The sequence below is a fragment of the Bubalus bubalis genome, chromosome 8 (genome assembly GCF_019923935.1).
Source record: "Bubalus bubalis isolate 160015118507 breed Murrah chromosome 8, NDDB_SH_1, whole genome shotgun sequence".
NCBI classification, from domain to species: domain Eukaryota; kingdom Metazoa; phylum Chordata; class Mammalia; order Artiodactyla; family Bovidae; genus Bubalus; species Bubalus bubalis.
The window spans coordinates 50,218,956-50,240,663 of record NC_059164.1 but is presented as its reverse complement, the minus strand read 5'-3'; the positions used below and the strand labels follow the sequence as shown (position 1 = coordinate 50,240,663).

The window sequence follows — 21,708 nt, the reverse complement described above, 5'->3', positions numbered from 1 at the left end:
GAGTCAGATATTCCAAAGAAGATGTACAAATGGCCAACAGGTACATGAAAACAGGCTCAGCATCACTAACCGTCTGGGAAATGCACCAATCCACATCAATCAAAAGCACAATGAGATATCACTTAACAACTGTTAGAAAGGCTATCACTAAACAGAGTTAACAAATGGTAATGATGTATAGAAAAGGGAACCCTTGGGCACTCTTGGTGGGAATATAAATTGGTGCAGCCAGTATGGAAAACAGTATGGAGGGTCCTCAAAAACCTAAAAAACAGAAGTAGCATATGATCCAGCAATATCACTTCTGGGCAAAGCTCCCAAGGGAATGAAATCAGGATCTTGAAGTGATATCTGCACACCTGTGTCCATCACAGCATTATTCACAAGAGACAAAATATGGAAACAATGTAACCATCCATCAAGAGCTGAATGAATAACAAAAATGTGGCATACACTAGGATTGATTCAGCCATGAGAAAGAAAGAGATTCTGCTGTCTAGGACAACATGGATGGACCTTGAGGGCATTATGTTAGGGGAGGTAAATCAGACAGAGTAAAACAAATACTTCATGGTATTACTTGTATGTGGAATCTAAAAATCTAAAAATGATGAAACCGAGTAGAATGGAGGTTGTCAAAGTCTGGAGGGTGAGGGAAATGAGATGCCAGTCAAAGGATACAAACTTTCAGTTATAAGATGAATAAGTTTGGGGGGTTAATACTGTATTTATTATATACTTGAAAATTGCTGAGAGAGTAGACAGTAAATGTTCTCACTGCAAGAAAGAAATGGTAATTATATGAGGTGATGGAAATTCTAGCTAATGATACAGTGGCAATCATTTTGTAATATTTGGATATCATATCAACACCCTGTATACTTTGCACTTACTGTTATATCTCAAAAAATGAAAAAAGGTCAAGTAAACAAATTAAGTGGAACAATGTCCTAGAATGGAAGACAGACTGGCACTGACTTCGTTCGGTGGGTGATGGAAGAATGGACAGGAATCATGAAGAGCTTCTAAAGCTACCCTTTATGTAGCTTACAGCATTTGTGGGCATTTAGGTTTTCAGGTCTGCCAACGTGACCTGAGCTCCAAGTGTGGGGAGCTTACCAAATTGGCCAAGAGACTTACCAAATTAGGGGTCTGGTGATCTGTGAAGGATGTTCAGGGAGGAGAAAAGGAGGGCAGAGCAGCCACTTACAGGCAAGTAGACAAGACAGAGTAAAAGGAGGCATGAAGTAGGATGGTCCCGACGGGGATGGATGAAAAGACACACTGGGGCCCACTTGGCAGGACATGGCTGTGGACTGGCTGTGCGACAAGAGTGAGTGCTCCGTGAATCAGAGGACCTGGGGGGTTCTAGATGGTCTTAACATAGCTTTAAAAATTAAGATAGTTGAAATCACTGAAGAACAAATTCCCAAATTTTCACATAAAAACTTGGGTTTCTTGCTTCTTCCTGCAAGTCACAAAACCCATGAAATTGCATCTCCACTCAGCCACTTAGAGCTGAGAGCTGCTGTTCTCATGGAGATAGGGACAGGCTTCCCTCCCTCCTGCCCCCACCAGCCTGCTTCACCCCTTTATGTAGCTTATGGCACTTGTGGGCATTTAGGTTTTCAGGTCTGCCAACGCGACCTGAGCTCCAAGTGTGGGGCCAAGAGACTTACCAAATTGGGAAATTAGGAAGAAGAGTTATTTTTAGGAAGGTGCTCCTCAAAGATTTAGAAATGCTGAGCTGGTCACCTTAGCATCCTTCTTGATCTCACTCACTGTTTTCAGCTCTTTTTTTTAGCTAAGCTTAGAACAGAGTTCAGTCTAATTGCTGTTTACCCTGATAGGACAAGACACATCATGTTTTAACTTCTTACTCTGAAATGAAGAAAGACTGAATACTGAAAAAGTGTAGGGGGTTTTTGCTATAAAACTAAGGGGGGGAAATGGGGGCCGCAGATGAGTTTTTGAGGAGCAGCAGCAGCAGGCAGTGATTGAGGTCAGGTTCAGGATTCTGACTGCTTGGTTTAAGTCTGCACTGCTGTGTACTCACTGTGGCATCCATGGGCCAGCACTTAACCTCTTGTCTCAAGTGTTTATAAACCAGGGAGGTTAGAATAGGGCTTAAGTGTGTTAGTCACTCAGTTGTGTTTGACTCTATGTGACCTCATGGACTGTAGCCTGCCAGGCTCCTCTATCCATGGAATGCTCCAGGCAAAAATACTGGACTGGGTTGCCATTCCCTTCTCCAGGGGATCTTCCTGACCCAGGGATTGAATCTGGGTCTCCTGTATTGCAGGTAGATTCTTTACTGTCTGAGCTACCAGGGAAGCCCCAAATAGGGCTTACCAGAGACAAAGCTTAATAAACATTAGCTTTTATTAGTATTGTTAGAGAAAACAGTTTTCTGTCACTTACTCTCACTACTTTCTGGCAAAGAGTCGCCTGAGTACTACGGCAACATTCAGATTCTGGTGGAGTTTTCCTGTCCCCAAAATGTGCTTCTATGTCTGTGGACTCCTCAGTCTGTCTCTAAATTGCCTCTTCATTGTATTTCTTGGCTTAGGAATTCCTGGTAATTTCCATCTTCCTCAGCCTGGTCACCAGCTGCAGGATATCTCCCTTGATCACAGGTCCAAAGATGAGAATTGCCCCTTCCCCTAAAGAAGAGACCTGAATTTGCACTTTATTGCATCCTAACTCAGTTCACAACCACCTCGCTCCTTCACCCCATCCGCAGGTTCTCTGAGGTTTTGAGCCCATAGAGACCAGAGGCTGCTCCATTTCAGTTCTGTTTCACTAGTCATTTATACTCTCCAGGGTTATACTAACTGCCTGTGCTGGAGATGGGGGTGTTAAGCTCTGGAGCCTAAGATGGGGAATTCAGGAAAATGCTGTATTAATTAATATGTTTAAATCACGGTTCTGCCGCTGTGTAGTTGTGGCAAGTTACTGAAGCTCTTCATGCCTGTTTCCTCACCTTTGAAATGGAGATAATAATACCAACTCAAGGGGTGGTCCAGCTGCCCATGTGGAGACATGGGTTTGATCTCTGGCCAGGAAAGAGCCCACATGCCATGAGGCAACTAAGCCTATGCACCACCACTACTGAAGCCTGGGCACCCTAGAGCCTGTGAGCTACAGCAAGAGAAGCCACCACCACGAGAAGCCCTCACACTGCAACTACTTACAGCCGCATGCAGCGGTGAAGACCCAGCACAGCCAAAAATAAATAAATACTCTATAATGGCCTACATGGGAAAAAGAACTAAGAAAAGGGTGGATCCATGTATACGTATAACAGATTCACTTTGCTGTACACCTGAAACTAACACAACATTGTAAATCAACTATAACTGCAGTAAAAAAAAATTTTAAATGCTGGTGCCCATTCCACACTTCAGACAAATTAAACTGGAATCTCTCAGAGTGGGGGAAAAAACCCAGCTTGCATAGGGTTGTTGTGGAGACTGAGTGTGCTCAGTCACTTAGTCATGTCTGCCTCTTTGCAACCCTTTGGACTGTAGCCCGTCAGGCTCTTCTGTCCATGGAATTTTCCAGGCAAGAATACTGGAGCAGGTTGTCATTTCCTACTCCAGAGGATCTTCTAGACCCAGGAATGGAACCCATGTCACATTACAGGAGGATTCTTTACCTGCTGAGCCACTGGGGAAGTCCAAATGAGTTAATTAATGCATGGTTTGTGTTTAGCAAAGTGCTGGTCAGTGGCATACTGAGAATTAAGTGGAGAAAGCAGTGCCCCCCAGGTGCAACAATAAGGGGTGCTCTGTTGTACAGAATTTATGAATAATAAAAGTTACTAAAAAATCGATCACTTATTACCACTGTGCAATTAATTCAAAACTGCACCAATGATACAATAGTTTCACTAAGGTGGACTGCTCCCACCACCCACTGCCTCCTTTGGTATCCTCTAGTGCCAGTTATTGGAGAAGGCAATGGCACCCCACTCCAATACTCTTGCCTGGAAAATCCCATGGATGGAGGAGCCTGGCGGCCTGCAGACCATGGGGTCGTGAAGAGTCAGACACGACTGAGCGACTTCACTTTCACCTTTCACTTTCATGCATTGGAGAAGGAAATGGCAACCCACTCCAGTGTTCTTGCCTGGAGAATCCCAGGGTCAGGGGAGCCTGGTGGGCTGCCGTCTATGGGGTCGCACAAAGTCGGACACGACTGAAGTGACTTAGCAGCAGCAGCAGCAGTGCCAGTTATATATTACACTTCAACCAGATAATTTATAAACAGAATGCAGGACGTAGAACAGATGCAATGACACGTACATTAATGTCTTTTCACAAGTGTCACCGGGGTTCCCAGTTTTCATCCCACAGCTGCGGCATAATTGAACAGTCTACTTAAATTTATCCCGAAGCACAACATTTTTTCCTTGCAATGGCTTAACTGACAAAACATGCCTTTTGGTTATCACAATTCAGTTTGCTGAGATGGTCTTACCACTACTGATGAACAGATCTACTAGCTGTTCCTTGGAGAAATCAGCATCCACTTCGGCTCTCACTATTTCACAGGGGAATCCTGCAGCCATTTGTTTGTGCTGTGATAAGAAGAGTGTGGTTAGTTCTGAACTCTTTCGCATTTTCAAAGCAAAAGAGAGGGTATGTGGTTAACCCATACCTTCAGGCAGAGTGCAAGCTGATGGGCGATGTAGTCTTGCAAGCTCCCTTCTGGGCCATGGAAAATGACATTATGATATTGCTCGACCTATTAATAAGCCAAGAGAAGATCTTGGTAAAAATATTAGAGAAAAGATAAATATTAAATTATTGGTTTATTTACATGGTGTAGAATGTCCTTTCTGATTGTTTTCTGCCTTTCAAAAGATTAAAAGTATTTTTCTAGGGATTGGCTTCATTCACTGGGCATATGGGCTTTCATTTTAATGTGAACACTGACAAACAGTATTTTATATTTTACACAGTTGCTGCTGCTGCTAAGTCACTTCAGTCATGTCTGACTCTGTGCGACCCCATAGACAGCAGCCCACCAGGCTCCTCCGTCCATGGGATTTTCCAGGCAAGAGTACTGGAGTGGGGTGCCACTGCCTTCTCCAAATTTTACACAGTATTTACATGGTTATAGCGAGAGAGGGCCTTTTTTGAAAAAGTATATTCCTTTCTTTCCTCCATTTTCTACACTGAGGTTCAGTATACTACCTGGGAACACAGTTCCTAGTGTATTTTGTCCCTTATAGATATTCTGTAATTTTTTAAAATTATTATCCTTTACAGATGCTCTTTAGTTCAAATTTTCCCAATGCTTATCTTACTTTTCAGAGGTTAAAATAGCAGTGAATGTTTTTCAGGAAATTTTGGACAACACAAAGAAAAATAAAGAAGCAGAATAGAAATCACCAAAGCAACCACTATAATATGGTTCATGTTTCCTTCCAGTTTTCTTCTCTGCACAGTTGATATGCATGTATTTGGTTTTTAAGCATACAGGAGTGCCATCTTTTTACACCTATTGTATATCAGAGAATATCTTTGTGTTGACTTTTTACATAAAGGACATCTTCATGAGGATAAAATACTTGGATCAATTCTCTATATGATCCCACTGAATTCCAGAAATCTAGGTACAGCCTGGCTGATCACTTTTCCTTTGTTAAAAAAATAAAAAGTCTCCTTCCTGGAAGCCTATAGTGATTTTAAAAACTCTTTATCCTCATGTATAAAAATATCTCAATTAAGAACAGGTGGAGATGTAGTGGGTGCTAAGATGGAAAGTCAATGAATGATGTTTTATGCAGGACAAGGGCAATGATGTTTAGAGTGAAATTGGGGTGGAGATCAGCCTCCCACACCTCCATACTCCAGCGCTGTGCTCCCATGCTGGGGAGGTTTCTTCCTGGAAAGGTTTGGCAGAAAAGGACCCACACAGGTGAAGCACCAACCTAACTAGTACCGTTGACAAAGTTCATATGAGGATTGAAGATTGAGCCACCCAGACTTAGAAAAGTGTTAAGACACGATAGGTCTTTTCTCTCTTTTTAATCTGCGATGGGACAATGTAAGGACATGGATGTGTATCTTTGTGCTGCCGTTGCTCTCCTGTGCTCTGATCAGTCTGTCCCTTTTACATAACAGGGAAGGTCACATCCTAGAGGGTGACCAGAGTGGACTTTTGTGAAGACAGTGACTATGCCCCTGGCTCCTTACAGGAAAAGGCAGATTCTGAGATATGAAAGGAAGGCTTGAGGGAAAGCCCTTAGTATGGAAGGAAAAGGGAACTCCTTCCTTACCTGGGGCCTTTAAGACCTGAGCTTTGGCCTCCCAGGAGACCCTGATGTTTTTAGACGAACTCCTAGGAAGGGAAGGGAAACCAGGCTTGACCACTAGGTGTCAGACAATGGGCTGAGGAAGGAAGTGATCCTAAAGGGGCCCCTTGATGTTGCACTGGGGACTGAGTTTTAGGCTCTGAAAGACAATTTATCTGGTAACCACAAGCGATTTCATCTTATTTTAAATATTATTCCACCACTGTTAAGCCTTCAATAAAAAAGGGAAGAGTTGGATTCACAGTGGGGGTAGGGCAGCAACAGAGAGACTAGCCTGTCTGGAAGGAAAATGGCAGTGGCTGCAGCTGCCTGACAAACATCAGGATCCTAAAATGAGAGGCTGAGCTCAGCAGCGACTGGCCTGGGCTGTTTTCCGTGGAACTGGGAATCTGAAAACCAAGCAGTGGTAAAGGCGCCAGCCAGGACCAAGCCTGGGACAGGGCCTCCCTCAGAGACACAGGAGAGATAACATCCTAGAGAGTTCAGCTGAGGCTCTGCTTCTAGGCAGTGAGGCCGTGGCACCACAAGACTTCAGGGGTAAGCGTTTATTAAAGAATTATTATTACAGCACAGTCTGTTCTCATTTGTACCTATGTGATAGCGGGGAAGCTTGGGGATACACAGATTGTTCTTGTCATTAAAAACTGTTGCCCATTGCCCAGATTTATCTAGTTACGGTCTCTTTCTTCCAATTTTAAATGAAATAGGGTAAATCCTTTGGACATGTGCAAACTTTTATCAGCTTGGAAATTTTTTCTTCCATTATGCTTTTGTTAATTTCTCCTCTTCTAGTTCTAAGGCACACCTGTAAGGCTCAAGTTCCCTTGCTGTGCTCTGTGAGGATACCTGTCCCTTCATCATTACCCTAACTCTGTCCTTCTCTTCTACACTCACAACCCTGAATGGAACTTTCTCGTACCACCTCTGTTCTGCTCTTTATGATCTCAAGTACAATTTCAATGAGGCCATTGCATTTTCGGTTGTTCTTTGATGAGCTCCTTGCCTCATCCATCTGCTTTCCAACCCTTTTCCTTTTCATCTTATCCTGCCCTCCACCATGGCTTTCTTGCTCTGCTTTCACAAGCTATCTCCTTGCATCCTCTAGAGAATGAACATAATCTCCCAAAGTTCTTTGTTCTTTTTTTAAAAGTTATTTTTAAGCTGTGTTCTTCTGAGTTTTCAGGGAGGTTTTGTTCTTTTCTGCAGTATTCTTCCACAGTATAATGTTAAGTTGTCATGGGTATTTATCTACTGTGAAGTGACAGGAAGAATTCTGCAGTAAAGCAGGATGTGTGGACCATTACTGATTTCACTCACTGTCCACTGATTTTCCAGCTGAATTAGGTCACTAGATGGATGGCAGGCTGGTGTCTATAATTTCTAGTTAAACTCCAGGATCCAGCACTGGCTGCAGTGGACTAAGGTCCTGCTGTTTCCCTTGGGAGACAAGTGCATGAGCTGAACTGCAGACCCGGGAGGCAGGATGCTCCTGTACCCAGCCCACTGAGAGTGCAGATAGAATATACTTCCCAATGCAGCACAGTCTCATCAAAGCCCGTGATCTCTGCTTGGGGATTTCTAGGATCCAACCTCTGCACAGCTGCGGAAGGACCTGTGCTGACAGGGGGTGGAGCAAAGTATCACGGTGCTGCCAAAAGCAGAAGCAGTAAAGGAGGTATGCTCAATTTTCTAACTGCTAGTAAATCTTGCTTTTTTTTTTTGAATCATTAGTAAAGATAGATAAGAGAAAGATAACAATATTTTCCTATCTCATCTCAGGTAGGCCTCAAATAAATAAACCTGACAATCTCTTGCTCCTCAAGTTAGTGAAAAAATTTTCTAGATTCTTGCCCAAGGAAGACCTCAGTTCTATTTTTCTCTGTTACTATGAAGCTTTATCCCTTTTTAAAAGTACTTTAGTGGGAAATTGTGTGTTAGGTGCTGCTTGGCAGGTGCAATTTTAAAGCAGAAATCTTGAGCTCTCCAAATTAATCCCAAATTGCCATGAATTACTGGGTAGAAATTCTCTCACCAAGAATGGATAGTTTCACACTAGTGAAACAGGTACAGATTTTCAAGGTTTACTGAATAGTCTGTGCTGTGTGCTGCACTTAGTCGCTCAGTTGTGTCTGACTCTCTGTGACCCCATGGATTGTAGTCTGCCAGGCTCCTCTGTCCATGGGCATTCTCCTGGCAAGAATACTGGACTGGGTTGTCATGCCCTCCTCCAGGGAATCTTCCCAACCCAGGATCGAACCCAGGTCTCCTGCATTGCAGGCAGATTCTTTACCAGCTGAGCCACCAGGGAAGCTCAAGAATACTGGAGTGGGTAGCCTATCTCTTCTCCAGCGGATGTTCAATAAATCGAACTAGGAATCGAACTAGGGCTCCTGCATTGCAGGCAAATTCTTTACCAGCTAAACTACTAGGGAAGTCCACTGAGATTTTCAACTAACACTGCTATTTAATCTTGTCTCACTTTTGAAAACAAGTTTAGCCATCCTGTCAAACTGCCTACATTTTCTTAAGATTGACTTTGAAGTCATCTATCAGCAAGAGACCCAACTTCACAGATAAGCTGTCTTCAATTCCAGCACCTCATTTGTTCTCAGATTGTTGGTTCTCAGGAAAGACAGAAAAATTTTACTGAAAGGCCATTCACTAGTAGTAAGCATGTCTGTTCACACAGTCTTACATCCTTTCTAGAATATAGATAAGTAAATTCAATAAGTAAATCAAGGTAAAAGACTTCTAGATCATTCAGACGTTCTAATGAAAACATCCTATTAGTGGGTTTCTACTTATTTCACGCATTATCAATTTTTTTGTGAATGATATTTTGTTCTAGCTCATCAAATGATACAGTTGTGTTGGTTACCATTTAAGAGCTGAACAAAAAAACTGATTATGGAAGCCCCTTGTTATATTTAAACTGGTGAAAACATGCAAAACTATGCCAAGAAAACATATTTATCTGTTTTAGAGTTACCATGTTATTTCTCCAAATAGCAAGGCCTGAGGTTTAAAAAATATACATGCTCCATGCTTCCAGCAGAGGGCAGCTCTAAAGATAGACAGATAGGTAGACAGGAAGGTAAACAGACTAGGGGAGGAGGGGGTAGTAAATATTTTAACTATGTTGAAAGGAGATCTGCTTTTAGAAACCCAACTTCTAAAAGGTGAATTGTAGTCCCCAGATTTATCTTCTAAGTGCATGCTTACAGTGTGACATTTCTGCTTATTAGTAAAGGGACACAGGGCTTGTTATCACAATTGGTACCAATCCCTTTTATTCTTGTGTCTTCAGAGCCTATTCAGGAAGCTCTCATCACATGCCAATTAGTGCTTTGTGAGGCAAGTGAATTCTGGATAAATGGAGACAATGACCTTCACAAAGGCCCATCTATCCCTTTATCTTTTTTTCCCTCCACAGTGTTTTTCTGCAGAATGGAGTTTACCGGAGGGGCTGTAGTCCTGTTATAGCCAATGTGGCACCTGCAATGTGTTTTCAGACTTGTGGCATTATTTTACAGCAATAAACTTCAATGTTTGGTCAGAGTTTCACTTGTCTGAGGACAAGCTTCTACTACCTGAGACAGTTTTTAGGCCAAGCTGTGCTGAGATGCTGAACTCAAAAAAGAACGAAAAATAAAAGGTCTTTACAGAGCTAATGAAACTGGGATGGCTATAGGTTAAAGGGTCATGCTTTATAGCTAAGACTTTCATTACAACCTCTCTGAAAACTTAATTTTAAACAACTAATTTATATATGACTTCAGAGCCACACAGAATACAGTTACTGTCAACTTACTCATGTAGAACCCCCCCAGATAATACTGGAACATCCAGCATCAGGCATAACCAAAGCCGGGGGTCTTTCATGCTAGTGTGTTTAGGCATTTGCTGAGGTCTCTCTTTATAGACTAGGTACAAAGAATGATGGAATTCAAGAAAAATTCCAGTTCAGATACAGAGAGACACCCACACTATATGCTTTCAAAAATAAGCTTCAGTTCAGTTCAGTTCAGTCACTCAGTTGTGTCCAACTCTCTGTGACCCCAGGGACTGCAGCATGCCAGGCTTCCCTGTTCATCACCAATCCCAGAGCCTACTCAAACTCATGCCCATCATGTTGGTGATGCCATCCAACCATCTCATCCTCTGTCATCCCCTTCTCCTCCTGCCTTCAATCTTTCCTAGCATCAGGGTCTTTTCCAATGAGTCAGTTCTTCACATCAGGTGGCCAAAGTATTGGAGCTTCAGCTTCAGCATCAGTCCTTCCAATGAATATTCAGGACTGATTTCCTTTAGGATGGACTGGTTGGATCTCCTTTCTGTCTAAGGGACTGTCAAGAGTCTTCTCCAACACCACAGTTCAAAAGCATCAATTCCTCCGCACTCAACTTTCTTTATAGTCCAACTCTCATATGCATACATGCTAGCTGGCTGCATACCAGCCCCTCCCCGCCAGGAGGTAGAGAGGTAGGCTTGTGACAGCCAGAGCTGGAAGGCAAGGGGCTGCTACAATCTCAGCCCCAGAGATGACATCTTCCACCAAACTGTGAGCAGGCTCCCAGCTGCTAACCTGTCTTCCTGAGATCCTGGATGCTTGACATCCACCAGGAGGGTCTCAGCCTGAGATCAGCTCTCCAGAGGAGACATACAGCACACCTGAGATGGTGCTCTCGCGGCGCACCCGGGAAAGCAAGCGGCCAGGACTGGAGAGGTGATTTGCCAAGCACCTGGTTGCCTGAGCTGCTCAGACCTGGGAAGGGCACAAAACACACGCCCAACCCACAGAGACTGAGCCAGAACTGTGTTTGAGTGTCTTCTGTGGAGGTACAGGTCAGCAGTCGCCTGCTGCAGGGGCTCTGGGCGCAGCAGACCTGGGTATGGCATAAGCCGTCGTGGAGGAGGTTGCCATTAACCCCACCATAGAACCACCAGAACTCACACAGGACTGGGGAAACAGACTCTTGGAGGGCACAAACAGAACCTTGTATACACCAGGACCCAGGAGAAAGGAGCAGTGACCCCACAAGAGACTGACCCAGACTTGCCCGTGAGTATCCAGGAGTCTCCGGCAGAGGCATGGGTTGGTGGTGGCCTGCTGCAGGGTTGGGGGCACTGAGTGCAGCAGTGCATGCATGGGATCTTTTGAAGGAGGTCGCCCTTATCTTCATTACCTCCACAATAGTGTGGCCTTAGGTCAAGCAACAAGGAGGGAACACAGCCCCGCCCATCAACAGAATATTTGATTAAACATTTACTGAACACAGCCCCACCCATCAGAACAAGACCCAGTTTCCCCCTCAGTCAGTCTCTCCCAGCAGGAACCTTCCATAAGCCTCTTATCCCTATCCATCAGAGGGTAGACAGAATGAAAACCACAGTCACAGAAAACTAACCAAACTGATCACATGGACCACAGCTTTGTCTAGCTCAATGAAACTGTGAGCCATGCCGTGTAGGACCACCCAAGACAGACGGGTCATGGTGTAGAGTTCTGACAAAACGTGGCCCCTAGAGAAGAGAATGGCAAACCACTTCAGTATTCTTGCCTTGAGAACGCCATGAACAGTATGAACAAATGAGCTTATGGAAACCATAAAAGCCAAGATCAGACTTGGTTACTAACTTTGAATAAAGACAGGCCATTACACACTAGCACAAAAGCAGTAACTTGGGTATATAACTATTTAAAAAGACTGTAAGATATAACTCTTAGATATAATTTCCCCCTTATCACCTGGCCTCTAGTACTCCTGAACTCTTCCAGCCCCAGATTTTCCACTAGGACCTGACCCAGTATTGTCCCTCATGCCCTGAAAAAGATTAGGCTGAGCCTGGTCATCTCCTAAAGGGGTTGATAAGCTTTTATGGGCAATGTTAAGATACAAAACCATCATTTACAGCATCATTTCTATGGGAATATAGCAAATTTATTTTGGGAATATATGAAGAGTAAGTAGAACCTCCTAGTGATGATTCTTGATGATGAGCATGGCACACACTGAAGTGGACAGTCAATGTAATTCTCAAGAATTGTGTTCATGAGGATTCAGAGTTCTACATTTAAAAACAGGTATCAGATAAGGGTGATCTACTCAAGTATTTTTCTAGTATAATAGTCACTGATTTATTAAATTATAGTTATTAATAAGCTAATAAAAGTTGAAAACTGACTTAGAGAAAAGTTTGAGATAAAAACATTCAACTATTATAATAAGTTATTAGTGATTCAAACTCAATTAAGTTAAATGTCTCTTTATTAACTCAAGGATGAAGACTTAAAATGTACTTGTATTATTTAACTATTCAGGGAAAGAACAGTATTTAAAATGAACATCATTTAAATAAAAAAAAAAGTCTGATTTAAAGGTTTCACTCCATTTGGTTTTCTGCATGAGTGCTTTAATACATGAATTCTATTTACCCCATTTACACATATTGTGCTTCTCATATGGATCAGCTGTAAAGAATCCACCTGCTAATGCAGGAGACGAGGGTTCAAACCCTGGGTAAGGAAGATCCCCTAGAGGAGGAAATGGCAACCCACTCCACTATTCTTGCCTAGGAAAAAATCCCATGGACAGAAAAGGCTGGCGGGCTTCAGTCCACGGGGTCTCAAAGAGCAGAACACAACTGAATGACTGAGCACGTGCTAAGTTGCTTCAATCAGGTCCGACTCTTTGAGACTCTATGGATGGTAGCCCTTCAGGCCCCTCTGTCCATGGGATTCTCTAGGCAAGAATACGGGAGTGGATTGCCATTTCCTTCTCCAGGGGATCTTTCTGACCCAGGGATGGAAGACGTGTTTCTTACGTCTACTTGCACTGGCACCCGTGTTCTTTACCACTAGCGCCACCTGGGAAGCCCTAAGCACACACACACACACACACAGTAAAAAACCGTATACTACAACTATGTCTAAACCATAGATTAATAGCCAGTATAAACTCTGATAACATGCATAAGCATGGAAGACAGCCTAGGTTCAATTCCTTAGGTGCTACCACTTTCTCCCTGAGGATCCTGAGCAAATAGTCTTGGTCTGTTCACCTTTAAAATGAGAGTAACTGGTATAAGTAGCTATCTCATAGAATGATTAAAGGAAACCATCTATATACTTATAACAAAGCTTGGCATATACAGGCATGCTGGTCTGGTTCCAGACCACTGCAATAAAGTATCTCAATAAAGCAAGTCACATGACTTTCTCGGTTGCCAGTGAATATAAAATTTATGTTTATGTTTACACCATACTGTCATCTATTAAATGTTTAAAAAGCAATGTGCATACCCTAATCCACTGTGCCACCTGGGAAGCCCAATTAAAAAATACTTTATTGCTAGAAAATGCTAACCATCATTTGGGCCTTCAGCCAGTAGTAGTAGTCAGATCAGATCAGATCAGTCGCTCAGTCATGTCCGACTCTTTGCAACCCCATGAATCGCAGCACGCCAGGCCTCCCTGTCCATCACCAACTCCCGGAATTCACTCAGACTCATGTCCATCGAGTCAGTGATGCCATCCAGCCATCTCATCCTCTGTCGTCCCCTTCTCCTCCTGCCCCCAATCTCTCCCAGCATCAGAGTCTTGTCCAATGAGTCAACTCTTTGCATGAGGTGGCCAAAGTACTGGAGTTTCAGCTTTAGCATCATTCCTTCCAAAGAAATCCCAGGGCTGATCTCCTTCAAAATGCACTGGTTGGATCTCCTTGCAGTCCAAGGGACTCTCAAGAGTCTTCTCCAACACCACAGTTCAAAAGCATCAATTCTTCGGCGCTCAGCTTTCTTTATACTCCAACTCTCACATCCATACATGACCACAGGAAAAACCATAGCCTTGACTAGATGGACCTTTGTTGGCAAAGTAATGTCTCTGCTTTCGAATATGCTATCTAGGTTGGTCATAACTTTCCTTCCAAGGAGTAAGCATCTTTTAATTTCATGGCTGCAGTCACCATCTGCAGTGATTTTGGAGCCCCAAAAAATAAAGTCTGACACTGTTTCCACTGTTTCCCCATCTATTTGCCATGAAGTGATGGGACCAGATGCCATGGTCTTCGTTTTCTGAATGCTGAGCTTTAAGCCAACTTTTTCACTCTCCACTTTCACTTTCATCAAGAGGCTTTTGAGTTCCTCTTCACTTTCTGCCATAAGGGTGGTGTCATCTGCATATCTGAGGTTATTGAGATTTCTCCCGGCAATCTTGATTCCAACTTGTGTTTCTTCCAGTCCAGCGTTTCTCATGATGTACTCTGCATAGAAGTTAAATAAACAGGGTGACAATATACAGCCTTGACGTACTCCTTTTCCTATTTGGAACGAGTCTGTTGTTCCATGTCCAGTTCTAACTGTTGCTTTCTGACCTGCATACACATTTCTCAAGAGGCAGATCAGGTGGTCTGGTATTTCCATCTCTTTCAGAATTTTCCACAGTTTATTGTGATCCACACAGTCAAAGGCTTTGGCATAGTCAATAAAGCAGAAATAGATGCTTTTCTGGAACTCTCTTGCTTTTTCCATGATCCAGTGGATGTTGGCAATTTGGTCTCTGGTTCCTCTGCCTTTTCTAAAACCAGCTTGAACATCAGGAAGTTCACGGTTCACATATTAGTAACATCAAAGATCATTGATCACAGATCACCATGACAAACATAATAATGAAAAAAATTTGAAATATTGGGAGAATTACCATAAGAAACATGAAATGAGCAAATGCTGGTGGAAAACGGTACCAACAGACTTGCTCCACACAGGACTGCCAACAAACCTTCAATTCGTTGAAAAAAATAAAAAAAATTAAAATAAAGCAGTATTTACACAGTGCAATAAAACAAGGTATGTCTAAAATAAATACTCAACACTCAGGTTTTACTAGGTTTCCATGTCTACTGTATAGACTGTCAACACTTCAGTTATTGTGGTGTATGTCACTCTAGCTCAAATCCTACCAGTGGCTTCCTATCATAACTGAAATAAAATTCAAAGTCCCTGCCTTGATCCTGCATGATCTGGCTTCTGGTCATCTCTCACTGCCAGCCTAGACACATCTGTACCAGCTGTTCTTTCTGCTTCAGATACCCTCCTCAAGGCTTCTACCTTCACTTCATCTAGTTTTCTGTCTATGCATCATAATGGAAAGATTTCTCCTAATAACTCCATTCAAAAGCTCTTTCTGCCACCCCATTCATTAGCTCTTTACCTCTTTATCTGTTCTATTTCTCATTACACTTATAACTAGTACTGGATATCACATTACAGATGTATTTATCCATCTGCTTTTTATCTGCCCCACCTTACAGTGGGGCAGATACTGTACACATACTTACACAGTTTACAGTGTAAGCTCCATGAGGTCATGGAATGCAGCTTATATATAGCTATATCCTAAGTTTCTAAAACACTGCCTGCGTTTAGGAGCTTCTCAACAAATAACTGTCAAACAACCAAATTAAATAACTAAACAGGATATAAGAATACATCACAGATGGTCAATCTCCATAAAGGGTTTACAATCTTTTATAGGAGAATGGAGGAGGACACAGCAACCCACTCCAGTATTTTTGCCTGGAGAATCTCATGGACAGGGGAGCCTGGCAGGCTGCAGTCCATAGGGTCACAGAGAGTTAGACACCACTGCAGTGACTTAGCATGTACGCAAAGAAGGAGAAACAGTCACAATGACTATGTGTTTGTTATCCTTGCCTGTTTTTATTTAGTTGCTAAGTCATGTCCAACTCTTCTGTGACCTCATGGACTGTAGCCCGCCAGGCTCCTCTGTCCATGGGATTCTCCAGGCAGGAATACTGAAGTCAGTTGCCAATTCCTTCTCCAGGGGATCTTCCCGACCCAGGGATCAAACCCACACATCTCCTGCATTGGCTTGCAGATTCTCCACCAACTGAGCCACCAGGGTCACTTTAAATTTTAAAGTGATTGCTTCGATCCCTTGGTCAGGAAGATCCCCTAGAGGAGGGCACGGCAACCCACTCCAATATTCTTGCCTGGAAAATCCCATGGACAGAGGAGCCTGGTGGGTTACTGTCCAAAGAGCTGCAAAGAGTCGGACACAACTGAAGTGACTTAGCATGCATGCAGTATGACTAGCAGAAATTCCATTTGACTGAGCCAGTCAGTCAAGACTAATGTACAGTTGTAATCTGGTTGCATCGCCTTTCTAGTCATTTTATCATCTCAACAGGTGATTGAAAAGCCCTGATTCTACCCACTGATTTTACTGAGAGCCTAGACTCACATTCCTGAAATCCAGTTGGTCACATAACTTTAACCTTCACTGAAGCAAAGGAATAAGACAGCTTTCTTTCCCATTTCTATGTAACCCTCAGGCTTTCTTTGATCCTTCATAGAGAGAGGAGCAAATAGCAAAAAAAAAAAAAAAAAAAAAAGAGAGAGAGAGAGAGAGAAGGGCTGGGGGTGGGGTGGGCAGAGAAAGTATCAGATTTAGAAGACACCCTGTCTCCTAAATTGTGAAGCCTTTGAATGTTTATATGCTGTTTTTAGAAAGGTCAATCCCAGTGGTAAACCTAGCTAGATCAATGGAAAGATTTTGAAAACTTCTTTCCATCAGGATCAAAGACATCAATTCAGTTAATGGAAATAACTTGTGTAAAGGGTCAGAGTCAAAGCCATTCATTTTTTTTTTTTTTTAAGCTTTCCAAATTAAGGCAAGATGATGGTTCAATGTTTTACACCTTCAATATTAGTTTGAGATGCATTTCACATGCAGAGACATGTGTGTGTGTCAGGAACTTGGTGACACAAGGCTTTATCGCTCACTGGTTTGTGGTAAGTTGCTCATGGCCTTGAGCGTGTTCTTACCTCTCTGCTGCTTCAGGTTCCTGGTCTATAGGATGGACAGTGTTGGCTACCTCATACTGCCTGGCACATGATAAGTACTGGACAAATGCAAAGCATTAAATCTATCCATTTTGTATCTAGAATTTGCTACTCTTTCCTGATAATCATATTCCCTTCTTCCTTTTAATAACAGAACTACTCAGTTTTAGCTGAATGCCTGGTTGCCCAGCAAGTCCACACTCCCAGTTTGGTGTGAACACGTGTCTAATTCCTTGGGCAGGAAGGGTGTGTGCAGCTTCTCTGAAAGGCAGGGACTTGCCCTCCTGGCTCTCCTCCCTCAGGCTGGACCCTGGGAGCACTGACTGACTGACCAAGCCCACACATGACCCCCAAGGGCGAGGAGCTTGGGAGAGAGATGGAACTGAGACCCTGAGACCCTGCACCTTCCGCCTCCCTGGGCCCCCACATATGCTGGGACTCCTGTGTTTGAGAAAATAAACTTCTGTACTGTCCAAGCTATAATTGCTTCTGTTGAAGTGGCAAACCAATACAATACTAATGCTAGCATATTTACTTAATTTTAAATTGAGTAGGTTTACAGCCAGGCATCTTGATAGCTACAGTCATTCTCTTCCATATTAATGAGGAATTACTTGATGCCAAGTCTGTGTTAGGAAAAGACACCCTCCTCCTGCCCAAACTATAAAAGTTGGCAGGTTACATGCAGTCTCTCGGTCCCAGCAATTTCCAGGCAAGATATCAGCAGTTTTCCAGGGAGGGGGCCCTGGAAAGGTCATGAGCTCAGAGCACAGGGGAAGGAGGGGCTCACATGGCTCTCAATGTAAAACTGAGCAACCAACTAATCCTCACTGGGACCAGGAGCGTAAGACTCCACCTTGCAGGTCCACCTACCAGTCTGAGGTAGTTCTGCAGCATCTGAAGAGGGATCATAGATGCGTAGGTCACACTACTGAGGCAGCCCTCCTGAGGCCCTGTGAGAAGGAAACACACAGAAGGAAGATGGGCTCTTCACCTCAACTGTAAGAATGATCAAAACCCAACAGAGCTGAATGTATGATATAAGATGGTTATTGACTTCTGTAGGCAGAGCTGACATGTGGCCAAGAGGAACCAGTGTGCCTTTACCGTCGTGAAAATGCTGTGACACCTTGGACTGGCTGAGAAACAGCCCCTGCTGTGGCTCCCAAGAGTTCCTCAGCTGGCCTGATCTCCCCCAGGGCGAGCTCACCCATCCCCTGTCAATCACGACCAGGGCCTTCGCATCCAGGTTCCAACACTGTAGCTTGTATCTTCTCTGATTGCTGGATTCAATACTCTACCGCTTATAAGCCATGTATAATACCAATCCTCAGAAGTTCTAGCTTTGCCAGCATCAATGTACAGGTGCATTCCCAAATTCTGACCCCCACTTCCACCCCATTCTGTGTGCCGCCTGCCACTCTCTCAACATGGCGTTCGAGCCTGAAGGAATTTTCTGGAATGGTCTCAGGCTTTTTTAAAAAAAAAAAAACTTAGGTCAAATAATAAAATAAAACTTTATTAGTTGAAACTGAATTTTTAAAAGCTCCATTCCCAAACCTGGGAAATACATGATAAAATCAGTAGCCTTTTAGCATTAAGGGCTGGGAAACTGAGAATTCCTATACTACGTACTAGCTGCACACACTCAGATAAGAACATCAATCTCTCTGAACCTCAATTTCCTTATACATAAAATGAGGATAAACAGAGATACCTATCTTAATTACGCTGTTGTAAGGATTACATGAACTTGTACTTGTCATGTTCTGTAAACAACAGTACCAAGCACACAGGAGACGCTCACTGACGATTAGCTTGTACCATAATAATCACATGCGTCATACGCTGTACTCGACAGCAGTAAGACACTTCTCTTAACATGGTATCTGTCACTCTTATCAGCACATCAGCTTTTTCCTAATGAGAAATGCAATCAGAGTTGCAGCAATCAATGATCAGAACAGACATCATCACAGGTGTCAGAAACATGACTTTTGATTTTTCTTCTCCTTAATCAAATATTTCAAAGAAAATCTAACTACTCAGTGTGGGAGTCACGCACGCATGGCTTGGGGACACAGGACAAAATCATGAATCATGAAACACTCATGATGCAAACTCTCTCAACGTCGCCTCAGTTTGGAATATCCTTACCTGACAGAAGCACAGTGACCTGCTCTGCTTTATTCGTTCTCATGAAGTCCCATGGGGACTGGGTGAAGCTCTGACCTGCTGACCACGGCACATTTCCTAGTTCAAAAAAAGGTAAAAGGAAATGTCAAGAGACGCTTAAAAGGAATTCTTATAAGAGTCAATGTACACTCTCCTGTGCGAGACCCTAAAGGACTCTAGAGCTTGGACTGTCAGAGACACAGACTACGGAAAGGGTCACACAAAGGGTTAACTCCAGCATAATTTTCACTGTCAGTGGTAGGCCTGCAAGCTATAGGGATTGAACAAAATCTGGAGAATGCAAATATAAACAATATGTCCAGGGTGTAGTCTTTAAGAACAAAGGAGTTGCCACCCTTCCATGGTTCTTCCAGTGCTTGCTTCACAAAGCTGGAGCACGTTGAATGAAGCAAGAGATCCTTTATGATCTGGTCCTTGACACCCTTTCCAACACATTTTTTGATTCACAGGCAACTTCAGGGGCTCAGAATAAATCAAAACTTTCACAGCCTGGGCTCTCTGCTCACTCTTGCTCAGAAAAACAGCCCCACTCTGTAAGTGTCCATTCTGGGGAGGGAGCAGTCATAAGCACTTACATTCGTCCCTTCCTTCCATAGATCAATTCCTAAATGCCTATCCTCTGCACGCCCCCAAAATGCATATATAGCTCACCTGTAACTCACTGTTTCTCTGTTGCCCTTGGTCCCTTTAATCCAGCTTAGGTTATTGATACAGTACAGTTTCTCATATACATACATAATAACAGTGTTATGGAGGCATACCTCCTTTTATTGTGCTTTGCTTTTTTGCATGTAGCAGTTATTGTTATTTACAAACTAAAGGTTCTTGATCTTGCATGGATCAAGTCTATCAGTGCCATTTTTCCAACAGCCCATTTGCTCACTTTGTGCCTGTGTCACATTTTTGGTAATTTTCACAATATTTCAAATGTTTTCACTCTCATTATATATGTTATGGTGATCTGTGATCAGTGATCTTTGATGTTACTACTGCAAAAAGATTATAACTTTCTGAAGGTTCAGATGATGGCAAACACTTTTTAGCAAAAGTTTTTAATTTAGTATGTATAGTTTTTTAGACATTGCTACTGTACACTTAATAAACTGCAGTACATTGTAAGTAATTTTTATTTGCACTGAGAAACCAAAAAAATACATGTGACTTGATTTATATTGGGAAACTTTTATTGCTGTGGTCTGGAACTGAACTTGCAGTATCCCTGAGGTATGCCTGTAATCACCAATCATCAAGTGGCCACAGCCAGGTACCAAACTAAAGACCTAGCCCACAGAACTCAATGATTTTTTAGATACAAAATGCTACTTGGGTTCCCAAGTACTCAGGGACAAGAATGAACAACAGAACAGACTGGCCTTCGCACCCACTGCTCACAGAAGTACATGGATCTGACGGTGGTAAACAACCACCTGCCTTCCCCCAGTTTCCGGATTAGCTGGATGAGCGCTGATGATGGAGGGCCTTTTCCTTCAAAGCAGGGCTGTGCTGACTTCGTTTATTGGAAGTCAGAAGAACCACAGATCCCTGGGCAGACCCACACTTTAAATAACACTGCACCTGTGGGCAAATGAGGTCCTGAGAATCATTTGACTTCTTTTCTAAATGTACTTCTAAAATGATATAATAATTCTGTAATAATCATTTTAAGATCGTAACAATCCATAAAATTAAGTTGTGAATAATCTGCTTCAAAAATGAGTGGATATATATATTTTCAGAGTGATGTAGGGTATATGTGTGAACAGAATGAAACACTTTCTAATATAAGCTGATACATTAATCACATGCTGAAACCTGCCCTTTCCTCAATCTTGACTCTTCTTTTGCAACATGGTGCTATTGAAAATACACAGACTTTCGTATCAGACAGACTGGGATTTGAGAATTGACTGCTTTGTTCCTTAGCCGTGTGACCTCAGGCAAGTTATCTTGTAACTAGTTATCTGTAAATGAGCCTGCTGTAAGGACTCAGTGAGGTCTGTATATAAATATAGCTCCCGGCACAGTCCTGACACCACAGGAGGTTCCCCATAGATGTCAGATCTCCGAGTTCAACAGGAAAGAGACTAACCAGGACAACTAACATTTATAGTACATGTATTATGCTCACCAGAAGGCAAATCTTATCTTTTTAAATTCTTCGGAGTCCCATCAAACAGAAACAACCAGTTATCACCCCGACTCCTCCCAAGTGGGAGGCTTGACTACCTCTTCATTAAAGTGCTTCTTCTCACTCTCGTCTGAAGGTAAGGGGTTCCTGCTCTACTGCATCTCTGGCCCAGTCCAGGTACACACTTTACAAA

General features: G+C 42.9%; 1 protein-coding gene across 6 annotated transcripts in view; it reads right to left on the bottom strand.

Annotated features, from left to right (window-relative positions):
* CTTNBP2 (cortactin binding protein 2) overlaps positions 1 to 21,708 on the bottom strand; it is a 474,139-nt gene that overhangs the window by 26,246 nt on the left and 426,185 nt on the right. For all 6 annotated transcript variants that reach the window (XM_044946625.2, XM_044946624.2, XM_006071487.4 and 3 more), the window contains 4 exons: positions 19,349 to 19,444; positions 18,065 to 18,144; positions 4,663 to 4,749; positions 4,483 to 4,582 (listed from right to left, as the gene is read on the bottom strand). In XM_044946625.2, the coding sequence (XP_044802560.2) occupies positions 4,483 to 4,582; positions 4,663 to 4,749; positions 18,065 to 18,144; positions 19,349 to 19,444 (363 nt within the window). The remainder of the gene's footprint in view (positions 1 to 4,482; positions 4,583 to 4,662; positions 4,750 to 18,064; positions 18,145 to 19,348; positions 19,445 to 21,708) is intronic.